This window comes from Nyctereutes procyonoides, unplaced genomic scaffold, assembly GCF_905146905.1.
Source record: "Nyctereutes procyonoides isolate TBG_1078 unplaced genomic scaffold, NYPRO_anot_genome, whole genome shotgun sequence".
In the NCBI taxonomy this organism is placed as follows: Eukaryota; Metazoa; Chordata; class Mammalia; order Carnivora; family Canidae; genus Nyctereutes; species Nyctereutes procyonoides.
The window spans coordinates 67,282,461-67,295,481 of record NW_026575125.1 but is presented as its reverse complement, the minus strand read 5'-3'; the positions used below and the strand labels follow the sequence as shown (position 1 = coordinate 67,295,481).

The 13,021-nt window shown below is 37.2% G+C and overlaps 1 protein-coding gene across 1 annotated transcript; it reads left to right on the top strand.

Annotated features, from left to right (window-relative positions):
* The first annotated feature begins 5,019 nt into the window (after positions 1–5,019).
* Positions 5,020–6,432, top strand: NAP1L3 (nucleosome assembly protein 1 like 3). Its single transcript, XM_055337392.1, has one exon. It carries the CDS (start codon positions 5,020–5,022, stop codon positions 6,430–6,432), a length of 1,413 nt encoding a protein of 470 aa, XP_055193367.1.
* Positions 6,433–13,021: the final 6,589 nt, after the last annotated feature.

Here is a 13,021-nt window from a genome sequence, read left to right as displayed (position 1 = left end):
AGGCATGATGAAACTTTTGGGGGTAATACGAATTTTCATTATCTTGTCTATGGGTGATAACTCTGCATATATATAGATTTATTAAAACATCATAATGTTTTGATGTACTTTATGTACAGTTGTATATATTGTACTTTAATAAAATTGTTAAGTTGGGGCACTTGGGTGGCTCAGTTGGTTAAGTGTCTGCATTCAGCTCAGGTCATGATCCTGGGATCCTGGAATTGAACCCCAGAGTCCAGAGTCTGGCTTCCTGCTCAGCAGGAAGCCTGCTTCTCCCTCTGCCCCTCCCCCTGCTCATGTGCACTCTCTCTCTCAAATAAACAAAATTTAAAAAAAAATTATCTTGTGTATTCAGATAAATCCCATCTAGGTGAATAACAACAAAAAAAGAAAAACACCACAAATAAATGAAATTTCAGTGTTTGGCTTAAATATCTACAACAAAGATAATACTGTAGCAATTATTGAGTTTTATGTACATGTGTTTGTGTGACCTGGTGGTAGTTGGGATTGTATATAGGTTCATAACAGGAAAGGTATAAACACATGTCAAATAGCCATGGTCAGCCAGAATCTATCAACAGATTCTGTGTTAAGCATCATCTCATGTAGAAGTACGAACATTTGACCCCAAAAAAGAATATTATAAAATAATAAAACAGAGAACATATCACTATGCAAGTAATTTAAAGACAGCCTTTGAAGAAAAATAAGCATTTTATATGCCAGAAATTATACTTATAAAAATATTCACAGTAGAAAATATAATATAGTGCATAAATTAAATTAATTATATAAAGAAAATAATTATTTTCTTTTAGAAAACTGCCATAATAAAATTAAGTTAACTAATAGACCAAGAAAAGCTACAAAAATAAAAGTATGTTACAAGATACCTAAGGTAGTATATACACATCAAAAGTAGAGCACTGTAGTTAGAAGTCACCTATAATCTTTTTTTTAAAGATTTTATTTATTTATTCATGAGAAACGCACACACACACACAGAGAGAGAGAGAGAGAGAGAAGCAGAGACACGGGCAGAGAGAGAAGCAGGCTCCATGTAAGGAGCCTGATGTGGGACTCAATCGATCCCAAGACCCCAGGATCACACCCTGGGCCCAAGGCAGGTGCTAACCCGCTGAACCATCCAGGGATCCCCCAAAGTCACCTATAATCTTTGGCTGGGAAAAATATGAATTGAAAAATCAAAATAGATCATTAATGTCTCTGTATGAGGGTTTTTTTTTTACAAAATTTTCTCTTTTTATTCTCCCTGTTTCATTTCAAACTTTTTGTATCAGTGTGATTAAGTACTAATCCTTGAAAAGCATTGTTTTGATGACAATTTAAAATGAAATTAGGTAACTTAAAACAAAAGATGTAGTTAAGTTGCCTTTCGCCAGTATTATAAATCACAGCAGATGTATTTTTTAAAGGAGTCACAGTTGTCTTAAAGCCAAAATTATTTTACCTGTAGGATTGCAATACCAATTAATTTCTTTCTAATTCAGTGGAAAAGCAAGCAAAAGGTATAAATAGGCAATTCTCAAATGAACAATAAAAATATGAAAAGACATTCACTCTTACTGCTAAGATAAGAAATACAAATATATAATGATAAGAAATTAATTTGGGGATGTTCATTAAAGATGTGAATATTGTGACATTACCTCTCACTGTGTTTTTAGTTATTTTCTTGTTTGGATTTCAATGCATTATCTAACCTTTTTTTCAATGCATATCATTTTCACAAAATAAAACGTTATTTAAAAATTGCCATTACAGGGGATCCCTGGGTGGCGCAGCGGTTTGGCGCCTGCCTTTGGCCCAGGGCACAATCCTGGAGACCCTGGATCGAATCCCACGTCAGGCTCCCGGTGCATGGAGCCTGCTTCTCCCTCTGCCTGTGTCTCTGCCTCTCTCTCTCTCTCTGTGTGACTATCATAAAAAAAAAAAAAAAAAAAAAAAAAAAAAAACTATTTAAAAAAAATTGTCATTACGGGATCCCTAGGTGGCGCGGCGGTTTAGCGCCTGCCTTTGGCCCAGGGCGCGATCCTGGAGACCAGGGATCGAATCCCACATCGGGGCTCCGGGTGCATGAGGCCTGCTTCTCTCTCTCTCTCTCTCTCTCTCTCTCTCTCTCTCTCTCTCCTCTTTCTGTGGGTGTCTCTCATGAATAAATGAATAGAATCTTAAAAAAAAAAGAATTCAGAACAGAACCAAGGAGTTTCATTAATATGATAAAGTGGTATTTCAAATAAGTGTGAGACAGAGAGACTATCAAATAAACAGTACAAAAAAGTAGCTAGCTAATAAAAATATATTTTAAAAAATATCTGAATCAGTAAGTCATTGCTTACTCCAAAATACTATTTACTGATGGTACAAAATGAAACCACTATAGTACTATCAAAATATAAGAGCATTCATTACAAAAAAAGTATATCTATCATTTTAAATGAAAATAATAAAGTTGCAGAACAATATTTATGGCATAACCTCACTGATTTAAATTCTTGTTTCCATAGTATATGTTTTGATTAAAATTATGAAATGAAAGAATACACACATAGTTAAGTTTTATTCACCATCATATTACCATCCTCTACCACATGTGCCTGGCACAAAAACATAACCAGTTGAATGACTAAATAAATGACTCTTAGGCATTGTTGGTAGGACTGTAAATTGTGATAACTTTTCCGGGGAGAAGTTTGGCAATATGTGTCAAAGAATAAAATGAACACACATTTTTTTTTCCAACACTCCCATTTCTAGGAATTCATCTTAGGACTAATTTTCACAAATGCATATAGTAGGTATCCAGGGATAATTTTTTTATAATGGAAAAAAAAGTATATGCTAGTGGAGAAATGGTGTGGAAAGGAGCTGCTCTACAACAGAAATCTGGTTAAATAAGTTACGCCAACCATGGAATATGTATCTATTTTAAAATTAGATGTTGATCATTTACCATGAAAATATAGCTACAACTGATAAGTGAGCAGATTATAAACATATGTTTTATTTAGAGAACAGTTTATATAAACAAGCCAGTGTGTAGATGCGCAAAGAAATTTCTTGACGGAAATGTATCAAAATGCTAACAATGGTTATCATTTGGTTCTTAAGATTATGTTTTTTACCATCATTGTAATTTTCTATATTTTTTCTTTACGATGCTAATATATCTTGAAAATTAGAAATAAACAATAAAAGTAAATTTATTTACAAAATAGAAAAGTGTTCTCTTTTTAAAAATATATGACTAAATGACAAAGCACAAATTCTATAATAAGAGGTAACACAAATGTTAATCAAACTTTGATATTTTTCCTCATTTGAAGTGATGATTCATCGTATTTTATATTTTAATTTATTGCTTATATTCTATGAGCCGGTTTAGACACTGAATGTAATTAATCAGGCTATTTTATACATTAATATATCAAATCATCTCTATGGGTCTTTTTGCTTCCACAGAAATATCAAGATATCTCCTAACTAAATTTTTAAAAGACTGTAATAGAACCTGTGAATTTTTATTCAAATACAGATAGGTAATTCTTGTCATTCATAAAAATGGTCTAAATATGTTTCTTACCTTTAATGAAAAGTAAACACTGGTCTTTTGGTGGTGTTCCGTAGCAGAAAAGAATCCTGTAAATAAAAATAACAGATACCTGTTTTTAAACTTCTTTTAACAAAAGTTTATGGACATATTCCTGGACTTGCAAATCATACTTTAGTGTGGCTGGAATATTACAATGTTAGAAGGAAATTGGTGGCAGATGACATTGTAAAGTATAACCTGACAGAGGGTGCACTTTCATCAGCACAAATTCCCCCTCCCAGCCTGCTGTTCATGGAATTGAAAACTGCAACACAGAAGTATAGAGCAAGCCGTCTGCTTTTAAATAATACTACCTAACTTTTGAATGCCCTTGTACTTCACCTACAAGTTTGTTGCAAGCATTGAGAAAAGCTAGTGGCAAGTCAGCAGCAAGATTTGGGTATATTATATGACAGTTTAAAAAGAGAAATATAGCAAAAATGGTGTAACTGACTCATGGAAACATGAGTTCACAACCCCTGTCGATGGATATAAACCAGGCTTGTCAAACACGACAGCTAGTACTTATTAAAACTGACACGTGAATGCATTCTGCCTGCTTTTTGCACCTTCCCCCTTTGCCAGTAAACGACTCCCCTTTTTTCTCTAGTATAGAAATAAAGCTCAAGGATATTTAGATAAAGAGATTTTTTTTTTCAAAAAAAATCACCCATAATCTACCCAATGATGCCATTTGGAGTATTTTCATCCAATTTTTTAGAAACAGATTTTTGTTAAGAGGCTCCTGAAAAACCAAACGGGAATTCAGGATGAGATTATGGGAGAAAAATACTCCTCTTCCCTTGTTAGGAACAATGACTAATATTTTTACCTCATATTTAAGCTTGTTTTTGATTTATATAACTATAAAGATAGAATTTTCAGGGGAAATAAAGGTTTTCCAATGGTGTGTGCCTCAGCTACCAAGGAGCGTCTGGGAAGGTGGGTGGAGCCTGGAGGACGGCTGGTGCGTTCCGTCATTCATTAGGCTTAGAGCTTGTCAATCAAATTTGCCCAGCAAATGAGGCGCGATCTAAGGGCACACTGGGAACTAAATTAACGGCAGTTCTGACTGCAAGGGTGGGGGCTGGCGATCTAAACGCTGAAGAGATTTTGAAGTCTTACACTGTGCCATTAGGTGCAGCACGCCTCTGTCCGTCGCAGCTGCAGTGAGAGGCCTTGCCACCGCCACTCTTGCCCAGGCCTCTATTGTGGCTTCCACGTCTGCGCGATCACCGCAGCCCAACCCAGCCCCGCCCTGCGCTGTTACCTTCGCTGATGCAACCTCCTCAGCCCCAGCCTCTGCTGCTACCCAAGCATACGTGAGTCATTTTCTGCCCATCTCTGAGCGCGCGGTCTCAGTGGTAGTCACCACATTAAGAGGTTTGCAGGTTTGCAAAATGGCAGAAAAGAATCTTAACATGGTCTCGGAACCTGCCGCCCAAAGGGTTACTGAAGAGAAGATGGCTAGCTCGTCTAGTGATTCTGGGGAAGATTCGGACAGCAATGGCTCTAGCAGCAGCACTAGTTGCAGCAGCAGCAGTGGCCGCAGCCACTTATATAGAAAGAAGAGGGTATCTGGGCCTTCCAGAAGAGCACGGGGGGCTCCGCTGGGTAAAAGTTTTGTGGATCGGCTGCCTCAGGCAGTTAGAAATCGTGTGCAGGCGCTCAGAAATATTCAAGATGAATGTGACAAGGTTGACATCCTGTTCTTAAAGGCAATTCACGATCTCGAAAGAAAATATGCCGAACTCAATAAGCCTCTATACGATTGGCGATTTCAAATAATCAATGCAGAATATGAACCTACAGAAGAATATGAATGGAATTCAGAGGATGAGGTGTTCAGCAGTGATGACGAGGTGCAGGAAGACAGCCCTATTGAAATGCCTGCCTTAGAAAGTGAGGAGGAAGATGATAACCCTAAGGAAAAACCTCAGGTAAAGGCTGAAGAAAACGAGGTACCAAAAGAAATTCCTGAGGCAAAGACTGAAGAAAACGCAGAGTCTAAAGATTTTCTGGGTATAAAGCCTGAAGTGAAAGAAGAGCCTGAAGTAGTCCCCCAGCAAAATGCAGAAGATCAAAAACAGCCTAAAGCAGCAGAGGCTAAGGCAAAGGCTGCTGTAATAGAGGCTCCTAAAAGAATTTCTGAGGTCAGGCCTAAACAAAGAGTAAATCTTAAAAGAGTTCGTAAGGGAAAACCTAAAAAAGAAGATCCTAAAGGCATTCCTGACTATTGGCTGACTGTTTTAAAGAATGTCGACAAGCTTGGGCCCATGATTCAGAAGTATGATGCCCCCATTTTGAAGTTCTTGTCAGATATTAGCCTAAAGTTCTCAAAACCTGGCCAGCCTATAAGCTACACGTTTGAATTTTATTTTCTACCTAATCCATACTTCAGAAATGAGATGCTGACCAAGACATATATAATAAAGTCAAAACCAGATCACAACGATCCCTTCTTCTCTTGGGGATGGGAAATCCAAGATTGCAAAGGCTGTAAAATCGACTGGAGAAGAGGAAAGGATGTTACCGTGACAACCACCCAGAGCCGCGCAACTGCTAGTGGAGAAATTGAAATTCAGCCAAGAGTGGTTCCTAATGCATCATTCTTCAATTTCTTTAGCCCTCCTGAGATTCCTAAGATTGGAAAGCTAGAACCACGAGAAGATGCCATCCTGGATGAAGATTTTGAAATTGGTCAAATTTTACATGATAACGTCATCCTGAAATCAATCTATTACTATACAGGAGAAGTCAAAGGTACCTATGATGATGGTAAAGATTATGGAAACAGGAAATATCGAAAATAAAAAAATAGGCAGCCTGAAGAAATTTTCAAGCATCTCGAAACCTCAAGCAGAAGTAAAGCAGGTTTATATAGGCTCATGTGAGATGCGGAAGGGGGGGGGGCTTGGTGGTGGAAGGGCAGGGTGGCTTCTTTATAAACTCAACACAAGCATTCCTTACAGTCTTGTGTTTTCATATTTTCTTGGTAGTCTAAAAAATGTCTTACAGAGTCTAAGTATCAGTTTAGCTTATTGTAGTGTAATATTCTTCAAATATGTAAATGCTGCCAGTTATCTAAAGCATGCTAGTTTGGTGCTACAGAGTTTTGATTTTTGTGAAGTCCTTTTGTCATGTTCCTATTAGAATGTAGCTGTGAAAACTCATAATTGTCAATAGAGACAAATATTTGCTTGAAAAAAAGTTTTTGAAGTACCAATGCAAGTGGTTTTTCTTTTCCAGCCCAGAAAACTAAAGGTTTAAATTCGCTTGTACTAGCTGTGCCTTCATTACTTTGCTATAGAAATACAGTACTTACATTAATTAGAACAGCTAAATAGTGAAATATGACTGCTTGAAAAAAGATTAGCATAAATTTAAGAATGTCCATCAAGACCACATATGATATGACTGAACTTATTTATGTGACATAGTGATCTATAAATTAATAATAATGAAGTTATTGTTTACCACTGAAGTGTTAATATGACATAGTATTTTTTAAGTTTCCTCATCTTATACTGTGTAATTGTAAACTAAAGTTACTAACCACATTTTCTTTATAATATGTTCTATTTTGTCTTTCACTGAGATGATCACTATATCATTTGATATTTTTTCATGTTCTGTTGCATTCTAAAATAAATGTCAAAGTGTATCATGCTATAAAAAATCTAACATTTTTCCTAATTATAAAAAAGTGGGTCTTCTAGAAAAAGTAGAAAATACTGAGGAAAAGGAAAATTTAAAAGGAATTTATAACTATTATTAACATTCTGATATGTTTCCCAGATCTTTTTCTTTAAAGATTTTATTTATTTATTCATGAGAGACACACACACAGAGAGAGAGAGGCAGGCTTCCTGCAAGGAACCTGATATGGGACTCAATCCCAGATCCCGGATCACACTCTGAGCTGAAGGCAGCCGCTCAACCACTGAGCCACCCAGGTGTCCCTGTTTCCCAGATATTAGTTCTTCTTTGGAGGATACACATTTAAGTGATTAGAGAGAAATGGAACAAGGCAGGAAGGCTAAGGGAGAGAAGAAAGGGAGGAGAGAGAGGGAGGGAAAAGGAGAAGGAAGAGGGAAAGAAGCAGGGTGGGAGGCAGAAGGAAGGGAAAGGTAGGGGAGGAAGGGAAAGGGCAGGAGGGAAAAGGGAGGAGGGTGGGGAGGAGTAGAATGGATGTGGGGAGGAGTGGGGATGGGGCAGAAGGGGTAAGAGAGAAGGAATGCCTTACCAAAAAGGACATCTATATAAGCCCTTGCTTTCACTTACAAGAGTAGGAGGGGTAAATGACCTAGGATGAGCAAGTGACTCAGGCAGGCCTGACTTGGGAGGAGGTCACACTCCCAGATGTGGCATTTTTTTTTAATAAGTGGCGTCAGACTTTCACCTCTTCAGCACCATGCAACTGGTTACAGGGTGATCCTTAGATTTTTGGGTTGAAATTTGTGTGACGAGGAGGCCCCTTAAAACTCAGCTTACCAGAGAGCTTTGCACAGGGCACAGAAGCAGAGGCACAATAAATAGTAAGTAGTATTTTATTTTACATTTGCCATTTCTCCATCCACATACATTTTCCTTCAAAACCTGAAGGAAAAAGGTGTGGCAGGAGGATTTGGGGATTTCTGGGTTTCTAGGCATAAAATTAATCTAATAGTCTTTCCAAATACCATGATACATGGTTTGATATCTTGCTTTTATCCCTGTTTAGTGATAGCCCAGCCCCATATCTATGTGTCAAAATATTACAATCCATGACACTATAACCAATGATGTATGTTTGCATATTTAGGTTGTTAGGATTTATACAAAACCAGGAAGCAAATTACTGCTTTTAGCAACACCACTGCAATTTTGACAGTGCCTTTGTTTTATTCCTGAGATATCTGTATTCATCAAGAAAGGGTATGGGAGCAGATTTAATTATGTAGCAGGACCAAAGTGAAGACTACAGTAAATATGGTGTACATGGATCACTGCTGCAGACATTCCCAAATCAAATACATACTGTGCTTGCCAGACAACACAGCAGAGCCTGTAAAACCTGGAGTGCAAAACCGTCATCGCATCTTAGAACACTTAGTGAAGTAATTTACCCCCTTCCCATTCTGTATTTTCCAATATTAAAGGAACGCATCTCAGAATATTTGCAAAAAAGAAGCAGAAATGCAGAATATAAAAATCATTAAGAAGCACACTACAGGAAGATATCCTGTTTGTAGATTGGTTTATTTCCTCCCAGTCGTCTCTTGAACAGGTTTTATCACAACTTCTTGGCTTAAATCTAAAGGTTAATTAGAGCTGGGTGGGTGTAAGAAGCAAAGCGGAAAGACAGTGTTTAGGTATTTTTACCTTTCCTGTTTAAGGCGTAGGTGGGAGGGTGGGAGAAAGGGAGGGGCAAAGTGGGTGTCAAAGATTTTTCCTTCAGTAAAGCAGGAATTCCGGAAATGCAGGCTGTTTGTGGTAGTGCTTCTACCGCTTTGGCTTGTGAAGGTGGCTAGAGCATAGAAACCTCTGGCACATTCGTTGGCTGCTGTTTTGTCCATCATACTTAGCCAGCCAATGACTAGTGCCAGAAGGAGGAGCCGACTGGGCTTGGAACTCAGGAGCAGGAGGCTGAGGCAAGAGAAGAGTTTTGCTCAGTCTTCTACTTCTTCTGGCAAGCTCTTTTCCTTTTGCTGTAATTCAAGGCTGAAGCCAGCTGCCTTCATTCCTGCTCCTAACCGGACTAAGGAGGACCCCCTCTCCCTCCACTCTCCTTCCTTCTCCTCTTAAGCAGTAGCTGGAACCGCGGAAAAGGTAATGAAGAACCTCGATCTAAGTGGACAAAGTGACAATACAGATCGTCAAATGATGCCAATTATCCGTTATGCCAATTATCCGTTATGTCGGAGTCTAGAGGTACTGGTGCCCTTGTCCTCAAAAAACTTAAGGGATAATGTGATAAGATAGGAGCCAAATTTGAAAAGGAATTGCAGGCTCTTGAGAAAAAGTGTAAACCCTCCTTTGAGGTAGGTGTTTGTGCCCACTAGTGCATGCATTAGGACAACCATCAGTGTAATAATTTCAGTACACTTGTGGATTGCTTCACATGTTGTTTTGTGGTTTTTGAAGAGTATTTTTTAAATTAAAATGAAATATTTAAGTATTAAAATACATAGCATTTAGAAGTATATTTTTCTTTAAGAGATGCAGAACAAAACAAATTCTCTAAAGCATCTTTGCTTATTGCTATGTAGTTTAGTCCTTATGATTTGTGCGTGTGAGAGAGATAGCTTTTAGAGAGTGGGAAAATTACTAGAACTCTTCACTGAAGCTAATATTTACTTGGGGGAAAAACATCCTTGGAGAACCAATCCAAGTGTGTGTTTTGCCTCCAGCTCAGAAGTAGGAGAGTTTACATCAACTTGTACCAGATGTGCCTTCATTATGGTGCTGTAAAAATGTGATTTGTTGTGGTATGGTACCTTACAAAATTTTATCACTTGAATAAAGTAGCCTAGAGTTAAGAATTTTCAAAAACACATTAATATGAAGTCTCCTGGATTACTTTTTTAAATTTTTGTGTGACACATGGATTTATAAAGAAAAAAAATTTTTTTTATTTTTATTTATTTATGATAGTCACACAGAATGAGAGAGAGAGGCAGAGACATAGGCAGAGGGAGAAGCAGGCTCCATGCACCGGGAGCCTGATGTGGGATTCGATCCTGGGTCTCCAGGATCGCGCCCTGGGCCAAAGGCAGGCGCTAAACCGCTGCGCCACCCAGGGATCCCTATAAAGAAAAAATTAAACATAATGAAGCTGTTTTTCTCTTGTAGTGCTGATAAAAGTTACTGTTTGCAAGTGTTTTACTCACTTGTGCTCATGAGTTATGTAAGCTAAGGTGATGAAGTATATTTTCTTTGCACTATGCTTCACTGAAAATTGTCACTTTATCACTGTTTTATTATATATTTTGATTATAAAATATATTCATTATAGAAAATTTGGAAAATATACTGAAAAGCCTAAAAATTATTTTAAAACAATTCTGCCTTCAAAGATAACCACACTTTACCTGAAAATGTCTATAGCTTTATTAATGTTACTACTATTCTATCATTATCACCTTTCATTTAGTATACTTTGTTTTAACATATATGAAACGGATATACCATAATTTTTGCATCAGCTTCTTATCATGGGCATTTAGGTTAGGAACATCTTTTTCTAATTGATTAGTAATGATAATCACTGTCTTTGAATTAAAGAAAAATGTTGTGTATGTTGAAACATTTTCTCTTTTGATTTTTTTTCATTCTTTGTCCCTGCAGAATTTTTATGTTAATACAGTCACATTTATCCTTTTTTCTCCCATAATAGATTTTGGGTATTTGGCTTACAAAGACCTGTCCACATCAAGATCATTTTTGAAAATTGCTCATATTTTCTTACAGGACTCTTATAGTTTCATTTAATGCTTTAACCCTTCTGGAATAATTTTGATGAAAATATTGAGGTAGCTCTACCACTTTTTTTTCTCTCAACACAACTCACCAGTTGTTTCAACACCATTTATTGAGGGATGTCTGGGTGGCTCAAATCAGTTAAGTGTCTGACTCTTGGTTTCTGCTCAGGTCATGAGCGCATGGGTATTAGGATTGAGCCCAGCCTCAGGCTCTGAGCCCAGGGCCTGGTGTGCTTGAAAGAGGTCTGTCCCTTTGCCCCTCTCCCTGCTTGCTTGTGCACCTCTCTCTCTCTCAAATAAATATTTAAAAAAAAAAACACCATTAATTGGATATTAAATATCCAATGTAATTATTTGCCACTTTTATTTTTTTATTTTTTTATTTTTTTTCACTTTTATTATATAATTCATTGCCTCATGTCTTTGGGCCTACTCCTTGCCTGTTTTGTTCAAAATGGTTATTCTTGTGCCAGCATAAATCTTTTCAAACAAATCTCTGATATACATTCTATTATCTGGTAAGAAAAGAACCTTAAAAAATTTATTTTTAAGAGTTTTTGGATATTTTCACCTATTTATTTTTCCAGATGAGCTGCAGTATTTTTTTTCAGGCTCCCTCCCCAAAGCCTATGGATATTTTGATTGGAGTTTGTTTGAATTTATAGATAAATTTATAGGGAATCAAGAATTGCATCTTATTCAGTCCTCTTATCTAGTGACAAGATGTGTCTTTCCATTTAATCAAGTCTTCTTATATCCTTCAGTAGAATTTTAAAGTTTCCCTGTTAAAATAGGCTTCTCGAAAATATTCCGAACTTGTTCCTTAGTTTCTTCTTCCTTAGTCTGCCTTTTGCATATGCTTTTTTGCTTATTTTTAAATCATCTGTGCTTAAGTGTTGTCCCTATCTTTAAACTTTGAATGGAGGCAACTGTTTCCTAAAGTGTGATGTGTGAAAAGGTAAGAAGAAATGAGCTTGAGCATCTCAGAAGCTTCAATTCAGGCTTGTCTCCTATTCTTCTCTAAATTGCTACATCCTCTGCCTGAGGCCATTTTTCTCAATTTATGTTGTTCTGTCCATTGCCAGCTTTGGAATGAATGTAGATCAGTATGACTAAGTGAAATGTCTTGAGTTAGAGGTGTTCTGTGGTGATGTAGTAGTTAATTTCTGCTCAACTTACTGGCCAACATCTGTATTTATTTGTTGCTTGTCTTTCTCATATTGAAGCAATCTCCAGAATATAAAGATGATATGATGGTATACTTTTCTTCTTTACTTCAGCTCCCCTTTTGTTCTGTAGTATGGAGATGTTTCTAAAAAGGGTGTTTTTGCTACTTTTATTATCTGCCACAGGCCTAAATAAAATATTCAGGGCTTGAACTCTTTAAGGAAATCTGTACACTGCCCAAGACCTGTTAAAGCAAGCATTAACTCGTAGTCCTGCATTTTTTTTTGTTAAAATTTCCTCAAACTAAAAGATATTCTTTCCCGTGTGTGTTGCTTGTGATTGTGACTGTTTCTTTGATCTGAAGATGATTTCTGCCTTTATCTTTTATTCTGATGATTCTGTTGCACATGCAGGATTGAGAACCATAGAGCAATGTAGAAAAGGATCTCTAAGAGGGGCATATATAATGTTCTCTAAATGTATTGACCTCAGAAAACTTTTTCTGCAACACAGCTATTAACAACTCCCCTAATTAGTGTTCCTAAAATATCAGTTTGGTGAATTTGGCTTTGGCTAAATATGTAAATTAGCCCATCTTCATTTATTAGTAAAAGCATCTCCTTACATTAAAAAAGAAACTTGTTAAAAAAAACTTTTTTAAGACAATTAGGGATCCCTGGGTGGCGCAGTGGTTTGGCGCCTGTCCTTGGCCCGGGGTGCGATCCTGGAGACCCGGGATCGAATCCCACGTCGGGCTCCCAGTGCATGGAGC

What these genes read in the sequence shown, in the direction of transcription:
- NAP1L3 (XM_055337392.1), top strand. Translation starts at nt 5,020, where the DNA reads ATGGCAGAAAAGAATCTTAACATGGTCTCGGAACCTGCCGCCCAAAGG.